This window comes from Neodiprion pinetum, chromosome 1, assembly GCF_021155775.2.
Source record: "Neodiprion pinetum isolate iyNeoPine1 chromosome 1, iyNeoPine1.2, whole genome shotgun sequence".
NCBI lineage: Eukaryota > Metazoa > Arthropoda > Insecta > Hymenoptera > Diprionidae > Neodiprion > Neodiprion pinetum.
The window spans coordinates 34587798-34604386 of record NC_060232.1 but is presented as its reverse complement, the minus strand read 5'-3'; the positions used below and the strand labels follow the sequence as shown (position 1 = coordinate 34604386).

General features: G+C 43.1%; 4 protein-coding genes across 7 annotated transcripts in view; 3 read left to right on the top strand and 1 right to left on the bottom strand.

Moving 5' to 3' along the window:
• Positions 1 to 14: 14 nt before the first annotated feature.
• On the top strand, positions 15 to 2088 carry LOC124224697 (uncharacterized). Its single transcript, XM_046636813.2, has 3 exons — positions 15 to 402; positions 618 to 769; positions 915 to 2088. The coding sequence occupies exons 1-3, from the start codon at positions 211 to 213 to the stop codon at positions 1183 to 1185; spliced, it is 615 nt and encodes a 204-aa protein (XP_046492769.1). The 5' UTR covers positions 15 to 210; the 3' UTR covers positions 1186 to 2088.
• A 173-nt stretch (positions 2089 to 2261) lies between these two features.
• On the top strand, positions 2262 to 5133 carry LOC124224694 (protein phosphatase 1 regulatory subunit 7). 2 transcript variants are annotated; one of them, XM_046636804.2, is made up of 5 exons: positions 2262 to 2469; positions 2552 to 2658; positions 3324 to 3520; positions 3602 to 4073; positions 4207 to 5133. In XM_046636804.2, exons 1-5 carry the CDS (start codon positions 2439 to 2441, stop codon positions 4378 to 4380), a joined length of 981 nt encoding a protein of 326 aa, XP_046492760.1. In that variant the 5' UTR covers positions 2262 to 2438; the 3' UTR covers positions 4381 to 5133. The 2 variants fall into 2 exon arrangements, with proteins under 2 accessions (XP_046492760.1, XP_046492761.1); XM_046636805.2 differs by having other exon boundaries at positions 2268 to 2451.
• LOC124224693 (uncharacterized) lies at positions 4668 to 10129 on the bottom strand. Of its 2 annotated transcripts, none has more exons than XM_046636803.2 (4): positions 7158 to 10129; positions 6931 to 7063; positions 5836 to 6017; positions 4668 to 5382 (listed from the first exon to the last, which is right to left on the bottom strand). In XM_046636803.2, exon 1 carries the CDS (start codon positions 9278 to 9280, stop codon positions 8006 to 8008), a length of 1275 nt encoding a protein of 424 aa, XP_046492759.1. In that variant the 5' UTR covers positions 9281 to 10129; the 3' UTR covers positions 4668 to 5382; positions 5836 to 6017; positions 6931 to 7063; positions 7158 to 8005. The 2 variants fall into 2 exon arrangements, with proteins under 2 accessions (XP_046492759.1, XP_046492758.1); XM_046636802.2 differs by having other exon boundaries at positions 7167 to 10129.
• Positions 10130 to 10813: 684 nt separating this feature from the next.
• LOC124224690 (rho GTPase-activating protein 20) overlaps positions 10814 to 16589 on the top strand; it is a 156765-nt gene continuing 150989 nt past the window's right edge. Inside the window, exon 1 of one of the 2 annotated variants that reach the window (XM_069138112.1) lies at positions 10814 to 12599. In XM_069138112.1, the coding sequence (XP_068994213.1) occupies positions 12408 to 12599 (192 nt within the window). In that variant the 5' untranslated portion in view covers positions 10814 to 12407. The remainder of the gene's footprint in view (positions 12600 to 16589) is intronic. The other variant, XM_069138111.1, reaches the window with a different exon arrangement.

Sequence of the window (16589 nt, the reverse complement as noted above, 5' to 3'; positions counted from 1 at the left end):
GCGAAAATCACGAATAGCACTGACATATCACAAAAATTCATCTAGTAAATAGATCATGGTAAATGGCATGTAAATAAAAATTTAAGTGATTACAGACTATGTTGCAGAGACCACTTTGGTCTAATCTAAGCGTTAACACCGAGGCGAGCCGTCGAGCTTCTTTATCGACAATTTTTTTACACGGCTGACTCAACATGGCCACGTATCACGATGGCCGACCTAAACAAAGAGTTGAATGAATATCTTCTCAGCAGTAAAAATGAAAAGCAATTCAAAATTGGTATACCCTCGGTATCGATACCGAAACCGTCTTTGGGAAAATGGCTAGGAAGAGGGGAAGAGGAGCCGCAAGAGGAGGCTGGATGGTTCAAAGAGACTAAGAAGGACTGCTGTCCCAGCATGGTCGGTATCACGGTCTTTCGTCATAACCTAGAAATATCATATTTTGAGCCACAGGTTCGATGCAGATATGTGAGAAATTTCACTAAAATTAGCCATTCATATGGCCCAGCAGTATATCGACTATTTTTCATCATTCTTTATCAATCAGATGCATTGTATCACAACTTGAAGCATTCAGTCTTTCTCAGAACTTATTCGCCAATTCCTTATTTTAGACAAGACTGCAACGACTGACTGCCTTTGCTGTATGCTTCTTCATGGGAGTTCTGTGCTTCTGTTTGTCTGCAATCTACATTCCTGTGCTGCTGCTGAAAGCAAGAAAATTTGCATTACTCTACTCCCTAGGAAGCCTGTTCTTTCTGATGAGGTATTGTTTTGTCATTTGAAGTCTTAAGCGATGCTATGCTCAATTTTACCTGAAGTTAATATTTAATTTTCCAGTTTTTAAATGAGCATAGCATTGCTTTGCAAACTTAAATAGGACAATCTTCTCATTTATTGTCTTCTTTCAGCTTCTGCTTCTTATGGGGTCCAATGAGTTATCTGCGATCGCTTTTCACCGCAGAAAGAAGGTGCTTCACTATTTCATACTTTACAACGTTGATCGGCACCCTTTACTTCGCGTTGCATTTACAGTCGACACCATTCACAGTTCTGTGCGCGGTAATGCAGCTGATAGCCATGCTGTCTTTTTTGGTTAGCCATATTCCGGGCGGTACATCAGGACTCATGTTTTTCACAAGGATGTTCAAATCTTCTGTTAGCTCAACTCTGCCCGTATGAGTGTCGATGAATTTTGTGGTTCAAAAAGGATAAGGTGGCTGTCAAACCAGAGTCTGTAATGAGTTGGAAAACGTATTACAAGTCTAGATGATTCTTTATGCTCAATTCAGACTCAATTCAGCACTGCGTCCTTTCTTCGATATCCGTTTATTTATGTGTTCACATAAGTATAGGATCATACTGTTATTAAATTATGTCAAGTATTTATATTTGGATTCGATCGTTCAATAAGAATTTTAGCTTAAATTGGATGACATGGTAGACAAGGACCCACTATATTCACCAAAGAGGAAATAACTTCTGACGAGAGATTGTGTGAATTTACATTCCTTGTAACTAGGCATAAGTTAGCAAAAGCATCAAAAATTAATAACTACCAATTTTCCGCAGTTACAATTGAAAATCAACTCTGAAATGTTTACTACACCAATTATTATCTCATCACGAGGTTGTAATTACGCATACGCTTGATTCGCGAATTATGAACGAGTGTGGAATGACAAACAACCACACACGATTTTGTATTCTCACAATACGTAGTCTATAAAGTTTATTTCAACAGTTTATTTGTTAAAAAAAAAAAAAAAAATTTAATCAGTATCTCATAGTTATTCATCTGATTGCGCGTAATCCTCAACTTATAATTCCTGTAGTTAGCCTGTAATTTTATGCAATGTGCTCAAATCCACAGTGACTCAAATAGCGATAGTGTCAATTTATATTGCTGACAATACTCGAACGTCAGTGCAGAGTTGTTGACTGAAGATATATTCTTCCGTCAACAACAGATTGCTTAAAGATTTCGAACATTTTTTTGCAGCTCAATAATCTTGACTCAGTTGTTTAACAATATCATGTAAAGTGAATGGGATATTTTATCAATTAGATATTTCGTAAAATGAATTTGAACTTGTTCTGCAAATCCTCTTATAAACATTTGCAGTAAGTGGGTCGGGAGGGTCGGAAGCGAGTCGTTCAAAATAAGGCGGAGAGTGCGTCACGCGAGACGTTGGCTTTAAGTTACATATATCGATTGCTGAAAATCGAATTTGAGGGCAATTCGATACATTCGAGTGTTGACGTCACGCGAGCGTGATTAACTGTCATTACTCACTTCTTGCCCTTTGGGTGCGAGGGAAGTTGATTCATCCGGCATCTGAGTTATTGTGTCTAATTTTGGAATCAGATCTTTATTAGTAATTAAACTGCTAGTGGTGGTTGATTGTTTAATTCGCGATCTGAAACAGCGGGCGATGGCTAACAACGGTAATTATCAACGAATTGGTATATCGGGCATTATGAGTAACGATATTTTCACAAGTTACATTAAGGTTATGTTATGGTTACGGTTATGTTTGTTACACAGACAAGGAACACGGCGAGGCGTCCGGTGAGGAGGATTCCGAAAAAGAGGTGCCGGAAATCGAGGATGAAAAACCGGGGGAAATATTGATTATCGATCCGGATACCGAGGTTAGTCAGGTTTACTTCTTAGAACATATACTTACTTTTAAATTACTCTGGCAACGCTGCCCATCCGCCGTTGGCGTCTCGATGTTTATTGGCTGAAAATATGTTTGACGTTGCGAATCGTTTAAAGTAAATTGGAAAATTGGGGCATCATATGCAATTACAAAACCAGCTTCGTCTCACTACCCTCGTTATTGCATTCATTTAACACAATGCCGACTCTGTTTCTTTGAACATTCGTTTTTGAGGTTATGAATGGAACAAATGTTCTAACCATCAACAGCTGAGCCAATTAAAACTCATATTTCATACCCGCCACAGAATGTTTGCGCCTGGAATTCGAAATTTTGATTTGTCGCAATAATATTCAGAAATATCGAGCGATTCATATAAAATGCAAACCTGACTGAAGAATTATTTCTCTCAGTTCAAATTTCTGTATGAAGCTATACTAGCTTGATTCGATAATTGCATTGATTGTACTAAATCACAGAATTACGTGTTACAAAACGAAAAAATTTCTCAAGAAAATTCTTCGCCAAAATTTGAGTAAATTCATTAGTTGTTCTTAAGTCCAGGTATGTAATATTTATCCCATCCTGTATTTATTTGTTGTATAAATGAGCAGATAAGTAGTTGTACACGGTTATATTTCTTATTTTTGTCAGGAAGTGGATCTGAATCATTCTCGTTTGACAAAGTTGGAGAATTTACAACCACTGACTAAAGTTAAACGTTTATGTTTCACGTGGAACTTGATAAAGAAGATTGAAAACTTACATACTTTAACTACACTAGTTGAACTGGAATTGCGCGATAATCAAATTACCGTTATAGAGAATTTAGATGCGCTTGTTAATCTCGAGTGAGTATTGTACTTTGTATTAATAACAAGAATCAGCATTGTTTAATATCATTGTTAGAATATTTCTCGCATTGTTTTCAGAGTCCTGGATCTTTCGTTTAATCGTATTAAGAAATTGGAGGGTCTGGATAATTTGACCAAATTAGATAAGCTGTTCCTTTCATCAAATAGATTATCCGAAATTGAGAATTTATCTCACTTGAAAAATCTTATCATTCTTGAACTGGGTGATAACAAAATAAGAGAAATTAAAAATCTAGACGGGTTGAACAACCTGACGAATTTATTTTTCGGTAAGAACAAAATTACCACAATACAAAATCTCGAAAATTTGACAAATCTCAAAGTAATCAGTCTGCAAGACAACCGTCTTACAAAAATTGAAAATTTGCAAACTCTAACCAAACTGGAGCAGCTCTACTTGTCAGAAAATGGCTTAACATGCATCCAAGGCTTGGATAATTGCCCAGATATAACAACACTTGATGTTGCTAATAACAGAATTAAAAAAATTCAAAACATTGACCATTTGAATAACCTCGAAGATTTTTGGGTAAGTTTGATATCGTTTAAAAATCGTTACTACTTTTTTCACTTTGATAAAATATCAACAACGCAGAAACATTGTATAATTTCCGTAACATTTTACTTTTCTATAGTTTTTATTTCAACTTAACATTTTTCAGATGAACGATAATCACGTAGAGGATTGGGCTACTGTGGAAAATTTGACAGCTAATAAAAAACTCCAAACAGTGTACCTGGAGAGGAATCCTATAGCAAAAGATCCGAATTATAGACGGAAAATGAAACTTTTACTACCTTGGCTTCCACAATTGGATGCGACACTATGTAGATGAGAAAGTGATCGTTGTGATTAAATCATTGAAGGTTTCTCTGTGACGGATTGATGTTCGCACATTTATATCGTTATTTTTTTTTTTTTTTGTTTTTCGAGTACTTCTTCCCAATGTTCAGTACAAACGTGGAGTCCAATGAAATGCCTGTGAAAATGCGTTTTTGGCCCAAAATAGTTTGAATGCACGTTGCACGCACAACAGTGCTGAATTCTGGTCGAACGCGATAACGAAGCGAGAATAATTTCAAACAACAGATAGTGCAGTGCCAAAGGTTTTTGCCATATTCAAATCAATAAGCAAATCATAATTGAATCCAACCATTAATTCAGATGCTAGTCGCACCGGTAATGTTTACGAATAACTCACTTCCAATTGCGATATATGTATGATCAAAGTTCAGACTCAACTTCGCGCACCTTAGAGCAATTACTTAATAGTCGTTTTAAAAAACTATACGTTTCTTTTCCTGGAAGAGAAATACAAACGAACAAATCAAAGTACGCATAATTTGAAAATGAAAGATACAAAATTGCAGAAGTAAATGCTATATATGTACTATAAATCAACACGGCTGGAGTAGAAAGCTATTTTTCCTCATCATTCTTTCGTCGTTAATGAGGATGATGGTAATTTCACTCAATCACAGCAGTATTGTATGTACTTCCGATTTAGTATAAATGAAATTACGAATTATATCTCAGTTCGTGTAAGTTCACAATTGTAAAAATAAAGAGCCTTATATATGCACGCAAACCTTCGATTATAAAAATTGAGTAAAATAAACTGAGAACAACTTTCTCACGACTGTAATAACAATTGCAGTAACGAACAAAATAAAAAAAAACATGATGTAGTGTACGTGCTTACGCAGTTTACGCCTAAAACGTATCGGGTATGTTGTGGTCTGGGTAATCCTCCCGTAAATTCACCGCTTTAAAGTTGACTTTTCAAAAAAGACTGCAGTTTTCGCTGTGTTTCATTTTCAGCGACCGCTTGTCGGACCTGTAATTTAATATTCCTTTCAAGATAATCACGAATTACCTTTTCACTTTGGAAATTAATTGAGGGTGTAAACAAATTTACAGCTATATATAACACGTATGAAGATCTGTCATTAGATGCGAAAGAACATTCGCGACTGTCGATTATCTGACTAGTTCAAAATTAAAATTATAATTTATATTTGATCGATGTTGCCGATTTTATGAACAGAGTTCACTGCAGCGATGTGATCGGTGAGTGCGACGAGGTTTGTTCAACCCGATTCACGTCCGACAAAACCCCGCGAAGCTTCGTGCTTAAGAATCAATTCGCACGATCCAGTTGCATCGCTCGTTATAGATAGTCGCGTGATCTAGCAGTCCCGCTTAAAATACCTTACGGTAGGTAGGTATAACTGATCTATCACACGGTGTGATGACGTTATTACGCTCTTAAGGCCTAGGCCAGAATTACCCTGGCAAGAACTGGGCCAGTTAGCTTCTCGGAGGCGATAGCTACGCCCTCGTCGTTTTCCTCCGCCACTTCCCTCTTCTTGGATCCCACCCCGCGTATTCCCTTTGTCAGGATTTTGATACTCTCGTCAGAGAACACGGGCGCAATCAGTGCTGCTAACGGTGTTTTCTCCCTGACCAGACCTGCCAGAGAGAATAAACAAACAGCGTCGATTAGGCTTGGACAACGAAAAACACTAAATACTAGATCAATGGGCGTCTACAACTGTCTTGAAGTTCAATCAATTATTCCAGTACCGATCCAATAGTTCTAGACTGTGTTTCATTGAGTCAATTTGAACGGAGGTCGACTCCATGCATTATCCGATTATCGCAGGAACTTTTTTTTTCTCTGATTAATCAATACATTTTCTTTACGCATTGACAAACATGTATATGTATAATGTATAATAGATCTTAGAAACTGCAGAAAGCTTCGGCGACCACAAGATCCACTGATTCGTGGCGAGTGTATCGTTATTACCATACAATTGCTGTTGGTCGTGACTGTTGCAACGCGATTTGTGCCGCTATCATACGGTTGAATGTTGAATAATTACCGATCATCTTGACTTCCGCAACTGGTTATCGCGGACCAAGTACATATCTTTCATTCTTATAAATTTATGGAAATTCATTGTGTCTGTTACAACTGACCGGTGGATAATTATTATTGACGGATATGGTTTCTACTTCCGTAACTTTTCACGTAGGTAGGTATGCTTATTAAGACATGCTCGCATCGACTAATCTTCAGAGCTAGTGCAGTGTGTACCTTGTTCGATGCTTTATATTTATCCTTGACATTCGATACGCTCTGCAAGGCAATTTCTCCATTGCCATTCTCTTACCGCGATCCAATTAATTATTTCTAATCAACATCCAGGGCGGTTCAACGTCTCGAAAGTACAAACCATATCATTCGTGTAGAACCTCGATTAGCATGCGGCATGCTCGTTCAAGATATCAGGCGATACAGAAAGCGTTTATATATACCTGTGTAAAAGCTTTGACAATCGGCAGACCAGAAACTGTATCGTTTGGTAATATAACCCACCTTCCATGTTGGTCTTTCTTGTTTTCAAAGAAGCGCACATTTGCCCTACCAAGATTCTCTGCGGATTCGTCATTCGCCGTAATATTATGCGATCTGGGTCCAGGTAGCCGGGATCGTGAGACGCTTTCCAAGGCTAGCAAAAAAATCAAAAAAGTTAGAAATTCTAGCCCAGAAATCCTACAATATTTTCCAACAGTAGTTTTATTGCTCCTCGAAACGTTACGTACTCAACTCACTTTAAACTGACACATTGGTGATGACTCATCGTCTCTCAAGGCTATCTTTGAGTCTGGCTTTTTCGGACGCTCACTGTTCATGCTCTCGGTATTCAAGCTCGAAAAACTGGACGATCCTTCGTAGCTTTCCCTTTGTTCAATTTGATCGAAAGAGGTTCTCGCCACGAAAGGTTTCGCTTTAGCTCTGATTGATTTATCTGCAAATTTTTTCACGGACGCCTTTCGACTCAATCGAGAACTTCGATCGATGGGATACGAAGAATTTCGCGGCTGTTGTCCCACTTTCATTGACAAAGCCTTTTTAGACGCTTTTAATCCCATAGCGCGTGCTGCTCGCTTCGAAGGCTTGCTTCTCGAAGAATGTGGATATTCTGATTTGCCCAGAAAAGGATCGGTGCTCTGATCAGAAGATACAATCGTTTTTGATTCCGGTTTTAGGGTCAAAAGTTTCATATCGTTTGTCATTGTGGCGGTCTGAACGATGAGAGCTCGAGCCGTGTTCCCGGACTTGGAGTTCTTGACAAAAGGATCCGAAATACCGTGAAGTTTTTTCTTTTTTTCGTAATTCCCATGCTTATGTTTTCCTTGTTCTTTATCTTCGTGAGAGGCCGTCGTTACCTCCAATAAATTGCTTTTAGATTTCGCTGCGTTTTCCGGGGTTAATTCGCTCTCATTATCGTCGAGAAAAGAGAAGTCGGGGAATCCCGATTGCTCTGTATCGGGAAGTGAACCCTTCCATTTCGCGTAACAGCATGCGCACGTCATTCTGTTACCTTCAACACTGAAAAACGAAAAACCATGAACTCTATTATTCACTTCGATTCAGTCGAGTTAACGTCTCACTCTGAATGCGGGCAGGAATTGTCAACGTCAAATACGTCCTTCTCTTCGCACGACCCCTTGCAAGGTCTAGACTCCAACAGTTTCTGCCTCTGGCTCTGAAACGACTCGACTTTGACCCTCGCCCCCTTTCCAATTACTGCATTCGGGTCCACGAAGAGATTATTTCGTATCTCTTCGACGAGTCTATGCCACGCTGGAGCGGGTGGCACAGGCAAGGTCTTAGCAACCAGCTCCTTTTCGATGCTGCTCTCGATGCGGGGGTCTATCTCATAGAGGGTGGAGGCCATCGATGTGACGAAGCTACTTGGCGAGGAGACTAGCGGTTGTCCAGCGAGGGATTCTACGAACGCTTGAATGTCGGGGCGTATCAGCATCTTCCTAATCGCAAGCAGACTGCTCGCTGTCGCTACGATCTTCCGCATCTTGGCTGGATTGACCCGTTCGAGTACGTCCATGACGGTATGGACCAGAGCCTGCATCTGATTGTTCACCAGGATTGGAACCGCTTCGTACTCCTTGTTCCTGAGCTCGATGCTCGTCGTCGGGTAGTTGACGAAAATCGGTCTACGGATCTTTCTTGGTTGTCCCAGCGGCCCGGACACCCCGGACAAAATGGAGTTCGAGCACGGAGATAGCGGACCGAGAGTGCTCGGGAAATTTTGAAAAGGGGATTTGGTGCTCGATGTTTTCGAGACTCTGGAGGATAGCGCTTGATTGCTAGGCTTTATGGTAACGATTTGCGGGGCGGCTTCCGGCAGGTCCATAGAGAGCAGAGGCATCCCGCTGGAATCCGGACTGGCTCGCTTCAGCGTTGTGATGCTGGGATCGGTCCTACGGGAAGAAGTCGCGGATTTCCTGGACAGGCTCTGAAAGGCCGAGATTCTCGAGGTGCCAGCAAATCTCTGGGTTGTCCAGCCTCTGATCGAGGTCGCGGTCATCACGCGGCGGGATATCTCGTCTTCGTCATCATCGAGGCGAAAGGAGATGCTCTGATCGTCCACGTTTTTAACCACGCTCGAACTACCGCGTCTGAATCTTTTGCGGCGGGATTCTTCGGCGATGGCCTGCTTGATCTTAAGTTCCTGGGCGGCACCGAGCAAAGAATAAACGTGCGGCGGGATGATAGTGAGCTTGCCAATATCGTTCGGAACCATCGTGGTGAGTTTTTGATTCGCCGCGAGGGCCATGCCGACGTCTGGATTCTCCGCCAGGTACTTTTCGTATTTTTCCTGAAAATCCTCGACGAGCTCGTTCTCGGCATCCTTTAACATCGGGTCCTTGTGCCGCTTGACTTCGTCCGAAAAATCCGTAACTTCATCGACGTTTCGTTCAAGTTCGACCACGTAGCACGGTAGAATGTTGTTCCAAGCACCCCCGAAACGCTGCTGCTTACCTGCCGCGTTGGTTTAGGTTCAGGTTTAGAGTAGTTAGATCGTTTATCTCAAACAGACTAGGTGCATCCGGCGTTGACCGGTCTTAGTGTACCCATGTACTCGACGTCGGACGAACGGTCAAGTTCTGGCCGATAAAATTTTGGAAACTTGAAAAAACACGACTTTGGAAAGTCGTCGGCCATGCCGCGTCGTTCGAAGACCCACGTTAAGCGGATGGGACGCATGACGTGTCTCGAACCTTCGACTCAATAATCCCGTCAAACGGAGCTACCTAGTTTCCACCTATTGTCATCAGCCGCGAACGTCCTTCTCGCGTGTCTCACGGTGACAATCGTGAGTCAACAGACACGAAGAGAGATATTAAATTCTCGTCAACGCGTCCGCAGCTTCCGCCTCACCTTCGTCCGTGAACGAAGCGGCCCGTCCGACGTTCGATAATTCACCGGACCCAGAATCTGGACAGTGGGCAGTGAGGACGTGGAGACAGAGGACTTTGTCCGGGTCGACCTCGCCATCGGTGAAGAGCATTGAGTGGACGGCGTCGTAGAGGTCGGTCGATATCCTCCGCGGCCGTTTGTCTCCGACCCTTATAGCCCCGGTGCAATGATAACAGAACCCCGGATTGTGCGTGTCGTACATGCGAACGTCGACGGCCTGCAGTGACAGAGCCGAAATAGAGATCAGTGCCAAGAGCCAGAGATGGCGGCAAGTGGACGATGATCGCCGACAGTGTGCCACTTATCTAATTGACAAACAAAGCGTTGTACGACAAGAAGAAGCGGGGAAAGAGGATGAAGCGTGTCTCTTACATCGGAGCCGGAAGACAACCGCGGTACCTCGTACTTCTTCAGCCTGGACCTGAACCGGTGACGAATAGTCTCGATCATTCGTATATCGGTTCGTTCGTTCCCCTCGATTTTCTTAATTTCCTGAAGTAGTTTGCGGTTACGTTTATCGCTTGGTATCCCCCGGTACAAATGCATAATCGTGATATTTATGAAACGCTGAATTTCTCCTGAAAAATAAGATAAATTACAAACGGTACTTTGTCACGTCGAGTCCATTAAAAGAAAGAAGAAAGATCTCGTTACCGCTTACAGCCAACTTCAGTGAGTGCCTCGATGTCTATTAGCGTCTCGCTCTCTTCTCTCCGGTTCGTAAATTTTCAATGGCTAAGTATTTATTACATAGAACGGCGCATCGGTTTTGTCTATGGTCGACTGCAGCGACGGTTGTACGTACATACATACATACCTACATATGTACGTATGTATTAATATCGGTCACGTGCCTGCCGACGGTGCGGTGCGGCTTTAAGGTGACGCGCGATCTGTCCGCGCGGTCCTTGGCGACCGACAGCGAAGCGGGAGTCGGTCGCCGGCTGTTCACAACGATGAATTTCAGTCGAGGCTCGCCACGCAGACCGTGAACATAGCCGCAGCTCAGGCCTCAATCCCCGGAGCAGAAGCATCAGTTCGAACCGAACTCAGCAACGAAGTCGCAGCGTTGTTCGATGTTCTTCTGTTCGCGCTCATCGTTCACCCGCGCAGCAGCCTCCCCCCCACTCCGCGTCGAGATCTCACTCTCTCTCTGTCTCTGTTCTCTTCTCTTGTCTTCTCTTCTCTTCTTCCCCCCCTCCGCCTCGGGGGATCTCGTTCTCTCTCTTTCTTTCGCCCCGCCACTGCAGCGAATCGAGGCGGCAGTAACCAGGTAACCAAACCGAGTCTCCTCCGGCAGCTTTTGCGCGGCTCCTAAGTATCCGCACACCGCGCGTTTCGTTACAAAACGCCCGGGAACCCTTCCACTGTGTTTACCTTCTCGCGGCGCGTAATCCGGCGATTGGCAGTCGCTGCAGCTAAGCCGGTTCGACGCGAAGTGAGAGTCGTTTAACGGCTACGCGATTCTTGTTTCACGTACTCGCGAGCACCCGATTTTCTACCTACGTTCCGAAGGGTTTGGACTATTTTCTCGGCTAACCTGTGACATTTTGCCACTTTTTACGTGGACCGCGGACTGTGCGGAACCGTTTTGTTGCCAACCGTCATCGAGGTGAACCAGTACGAACTATTACGACACTCTGTGTGGTGAACGGAAAGGTAGTGCCAGTGTCGTGGTTCGATGCGGAGGTGATATCGAGAAGTTAACGTCGTCGATGTGACGAACTTCGTTGTGCTGATAACTTCATATCGATGAAAAAAGAAAATCTGTACGCAAGCCACTCGAGTACCGGTTTTTCAAATACGTACCTAGTTGTGGTTGAAATTAGCCATTTTTAAAGAGCCGTAATTATGCGCCGAATCTCGAACCGATTATCGATCGAACGAGCGGGGCAAACCTGATCTGGTTGACCGTTTACACGTACACGTCCTACCTGTAGTCCCACGTCGCGTCGCGTCGCGATTATTATTTGGCTTCAGGATACGGAGTCATTTATTTCAGTGATGATCATCGCCTCGCGGTCAACGGATCGAGTTGACTTTCGGTTGTAGAGAGAGGCGTGTGTGGGTTCCAGTGTGTTGTTTCATATACCTACGCGTAGAATTTTGAAAAGTGATCAGTTCTATAAAAAGCCATTAACGGCACTCTGACATTCGCGCGAGGAATTACCGCACGAAGCTATCGAGGTGTTGATCCAGCTGTTCTTCTGAGCACCGCGACCGTCGAGATAATATTTTCTGTTTCTTTTCAAATTTTCGTGCATCAAAGAAAATAACTGTGAAAAAGAAGAAAAATATGCCAAATATTTGCCCTAAACTCGTTCGTTGCTTGCTGCAACAATACTCCGCGTAACGATTAGCCAAAATTATACACGAGCGAGCAATGAGATCAGTTCTATATACGTAAGATTGATACACAAATTGTCCGGACGAGTGAAGAAAAATATCAAGACACGCTCGCGATGCAGCTAATCATCCAGCCTGCCGCTTATTGTTAGCGTTAGTGACAACCCGGAACATCCGAGCGGATATCGACGATTAAAACGGTCGCTCAATTCGTTAACAGCATGGAATTTGGAAGCTACAGAAGCACCGGACCCCGGGTCAGGGTTCGCCGTCGAGGTGAACTCGGCCGAAGGCTCACCAGGAGGTTGTCCCTCGTCGCAAAGGTTCCGGCAGCTATTCTACAACGGGCGAATCCTCCGGAGCCGAGAGCCGTTGAAATTACCGCAATAGCGCCGGACAAGACGCAGCTAACGGTGAGTGAATTTCCTCTCAAAGAGTATATCTATCGTCTGCGTGACGTTCGTTGGTTCTTTTTTTTTCTTGTTTTTTTTTTTTTTTTAACCCTTTCCGAGTATTCTTACATCCGTTAAAACTTGGGATTGTAATATCGACGACTTGAAAGCGGATCAAAGCCGTCCTGTGAGCAGCTAATAGAAAACAGTCTCGCTTCATCGAGGTGGATATCTGCGGTTTGGTTTTCAATTTTTAATCAATTCCGCAAACCTGTGCGAGTGACACGATTTAGCGAATTTATGCCACAGCGGTGCAGACGACACTATTTCCGGTCACGCACGGCAGGGAAGTTCGGCCACCTGGAGAAATATGCGGATGCGAAATCGAATCTCGCCGGTACTCATAATTTACGTGGTTGAAGTTAATAACTTTATCGTAACGAGACGTTGAGGAAAAAAATCACTATTTCCTTAATCTTACAATAACTTTGAAAGAACTATGAGATTTCGAATTATGAGTTGACTGAATTTCAGACAATCCCAAAATGGCGAGATAGTGGTTTTTCCTCAGCATGAATCGTTACGATAACGTTACTAACTTCAATATGATCCTGGTTTGTAATTAGTTCGCACATCGGTCATGCGCACACACGACAGGTGGACCGCTTGCAGAGATGAACAATCCGGTTAAAATGGCTCACCTGCCTTATATTATATATATATGTATATATATATATATATGTATACTCTGGGCTATTGTCCACCGGCGTTGATTTTCCACTCGTCATTGACGTCGAGTATTCACGTAGCACCGCAATCTCCTCTCCTCGCATTCATCAGCGCCATGCCGGCTGACTCTGGTGTGTATAAACCAGGATCGCGCGAATGCCTGCATCCATCGACAACCGTAATCTCGCATCCGCGATGTTTCGTTTGTATCGCTGTTGCACCGCTGGCCGATACCTCCGGCATTGTTTTACTGCACTGTTGTTTCAATTTAAATCGTGCAGGGAAGAAAGTGTAATGTATAATATTCACGCGTGCATAGCTTTCTATTTTATCGCACGGTGAAATGTTTTGACCGTTGAATTTTAATCGGCTTATATACTTATACAGGTGTTATATTATTCCAATTTCGACTACACGCTTTGCATCAGCAGAGGACGATGACGCGAAGATGCAGAGCTCGAGATTTGTGTAAAATTAATTGACCCCTTTTTTTCTTCATCGGGGAAAGAATACTTTCTACTGCAATTTTTTTTTTTTATTCCTTCACGTTACGCAATTTAGGAACTGACCGGGGGAAATCATAACGCGTAGGAGTACGTATGTGGCCATTGGTTCGGAGGTTGAATTTTGCGGAGCAAAACTTTGTGAGAATTTCTAACTGTTATACGGCACCACGGGCGTGAAATGGTCCCTGCTCTGGTTACCAGAGCAAAAAGTCACGGGACCTTATGTCCGGTGGCTGACTACTTGAATACACCTTAACCCGAAACAATAGGACTTAAAGGTGGATACGTCGGAGGCACGAGCGCATTAGGAACTCGTGAAAAGAGCTCTTTCACGGAAAAAGTATTTATGTAAAATGATGTGCGCGTTATATTCGCGGGTATGACTCAGGCGTAATTGGTTGTACGGTTACGTCGTATGTGATAGCGTTACTTGTGCAGAGGGGCACGCTAACGATTTTCCTGGTGTTAGAGAAAGTCATTTCGAGCACATTAATTGCGCGTGTATAATACATATCGAAATTGAAACGGAACGCTTCCGTTCTAATTGTTGACTTAGGCGAATCGTACCGACTCGCCTGTTCGTCGTTGCATCTGGAGTGAATCGAATCCGTTCGTTTCAGACAAGTCTGGAATATTCTCAGACACCGATGTCCGGTAAATCTCTGAGATATAAAGTGCGCCACCTAATCGCGCGATCAAATCTAATTGTAAGATCCCGCTCAACAGCAAAGCTGCAGTTGTTTGGTTCGGTCTTCACAATCGATACTTTCTTGCATTTTTACTTTTTGTGCAAACGCGCGAATATTTTACATTCGCAGGTTTTTCCCTTCCGCCCGAATTGTTTAACAATTATGTTTACAGTCGTAATAATGATTTATATCAGTACTCGAGAAAGGATTGTGCGTTTCTCGTCACGTGTAGAAGAATGGAACGAAAGCTAATCATTCGCTGGCAAAACACGAGCATTCCCGCATCCACACGAATTTGTATTTTCAGCTTGCATTCCAGACGAGCGAGACAAATCGTTATGCAACTTATACTTCGGGCTTGTACAGTGACGCAAAAGTATCCATCGTACCTTATACCTCAATCCTCCGGAAACCCTCACCAGCGAGTAACGACGTTCTGTTGTAAAGATCTTAATTTCGAATCGTTATCTTACCTCGTACGTAGCTGCCTAAGTACGCTAATATGTCCGCAAAGTGCTTTGCAGCAGGTACGTAGGTACATTGTTCTAGGATTTATGCATCTCAAGAAGAGACAGAGTACAGGCCAACGTCTTCGTACGCTGTGCAAAACGACGTAACTTTTGCCTCCTCATAATACCTCAGATCATAAAATGAAGATAAGAGATATTTGCAGGATACTTGACCATTAATGGTATACTCGGAATGTTGTGCGTACCCCCGCTTTTTTTCTCGGTAAAACGGGGCTACCCTCAGGTATAACACGCCGCCATCATTGTACCTGTAGCTATTATGCCCGTGCCTGTTCGCATTGAGTAGGAAATTGTAAGCGTGGTTAACACTTCTGCACCCTCCGCATCTACGCAGCTACCTTTTCACCCGGGAGGGAATATTTTTGGCGGTGACAATCGGGCTGCAGTCGGTGGTTCAATACTAGGCTGCTGGTCTATTCTTAACGTGGAGTCTTGTTGTGAGACCGCGCCGTCTACCTGGGACCAATCGTTGGCTACCGATCATCGCGTAACTTCCTCGAAACGGGGTCGAATGCTTTCGTTGCACGTTATTCCTTAGCTCCTAATAAACCTCGACGGGCACAACGCTGTACCCAGATTATCGGCACTCAATTTTGATCGATCCTCACCAGGCTGATCGTATCTCACAGTCAATAATACAGCTATTGCTCCATAAATTAAATCGATGCTTAAGGTCGGATCTTGCATAATCGGTAAAGTGACGAACAGCCGCACTAGGCTTTTATCATGATCACTATATGTATACGGACCACGGATTGTCGTTCGCTGTTCAATGAACTCGTACGTGTAAAAGGTACCGAATTACCACCGGATTGGATCAGGGTCACACCAATTAGGACTGAGCCTTTCGGTATAGAGACTGCAAATGAGATTTCTTAATTTTATGTTCAAGTACGGAGGGCTGTTAGATTTGTTTGTATTTCTCCCAGCAGGTATTGACGAAATTCCAAGCCAGTTTATTTATTGAGGCAGTTAATATTTGAAATACGAGTAAAGCGTGTAGGTAGGTATAGTGAATAATTTCAGTTTCGAAATTGTCAATATTTGAAACGATCCTTCCTGTCTCTTACGAGGAATACGATTTCCATAGGATAAAGGAGTTGAAATAGACGACCGTACGAAGGTAATACGCTTTATTTGACACAGTGAGACTGAAACAAATTCCATATTCGTGTGTTTTGGATAATCTTGTGTGGGAAAAGGACAAACTTCGACATAACAACCGGCAAATCAGAGAAGCGCCATAGTTTCCAAGTGAAATTTTTTCCTGCACAAATTCTTGAGTCGTTCGATTCCATCGCGTCTGTCCTTGCGTGCTTGAAACTCCCAGGCATCAAGAAGCAGGTTGTAGTATCGTTGAGTTTTGAAGAAGCAGTGATACCTGTGACTCTCGGAAGTTGGAAAAACCTTTTCGAAATTTCCAATCTGAGTGATTTCGTCCTCGTATCTAATGAGCTGCCGAACATCGTCCCTAGTCAGATCCCTGATAATGGCGAAAATATAATTGGCGCGTTCCGGCGACCTGAGGAATTCCCTCTGCTTCCGTTTCTCCTCCTC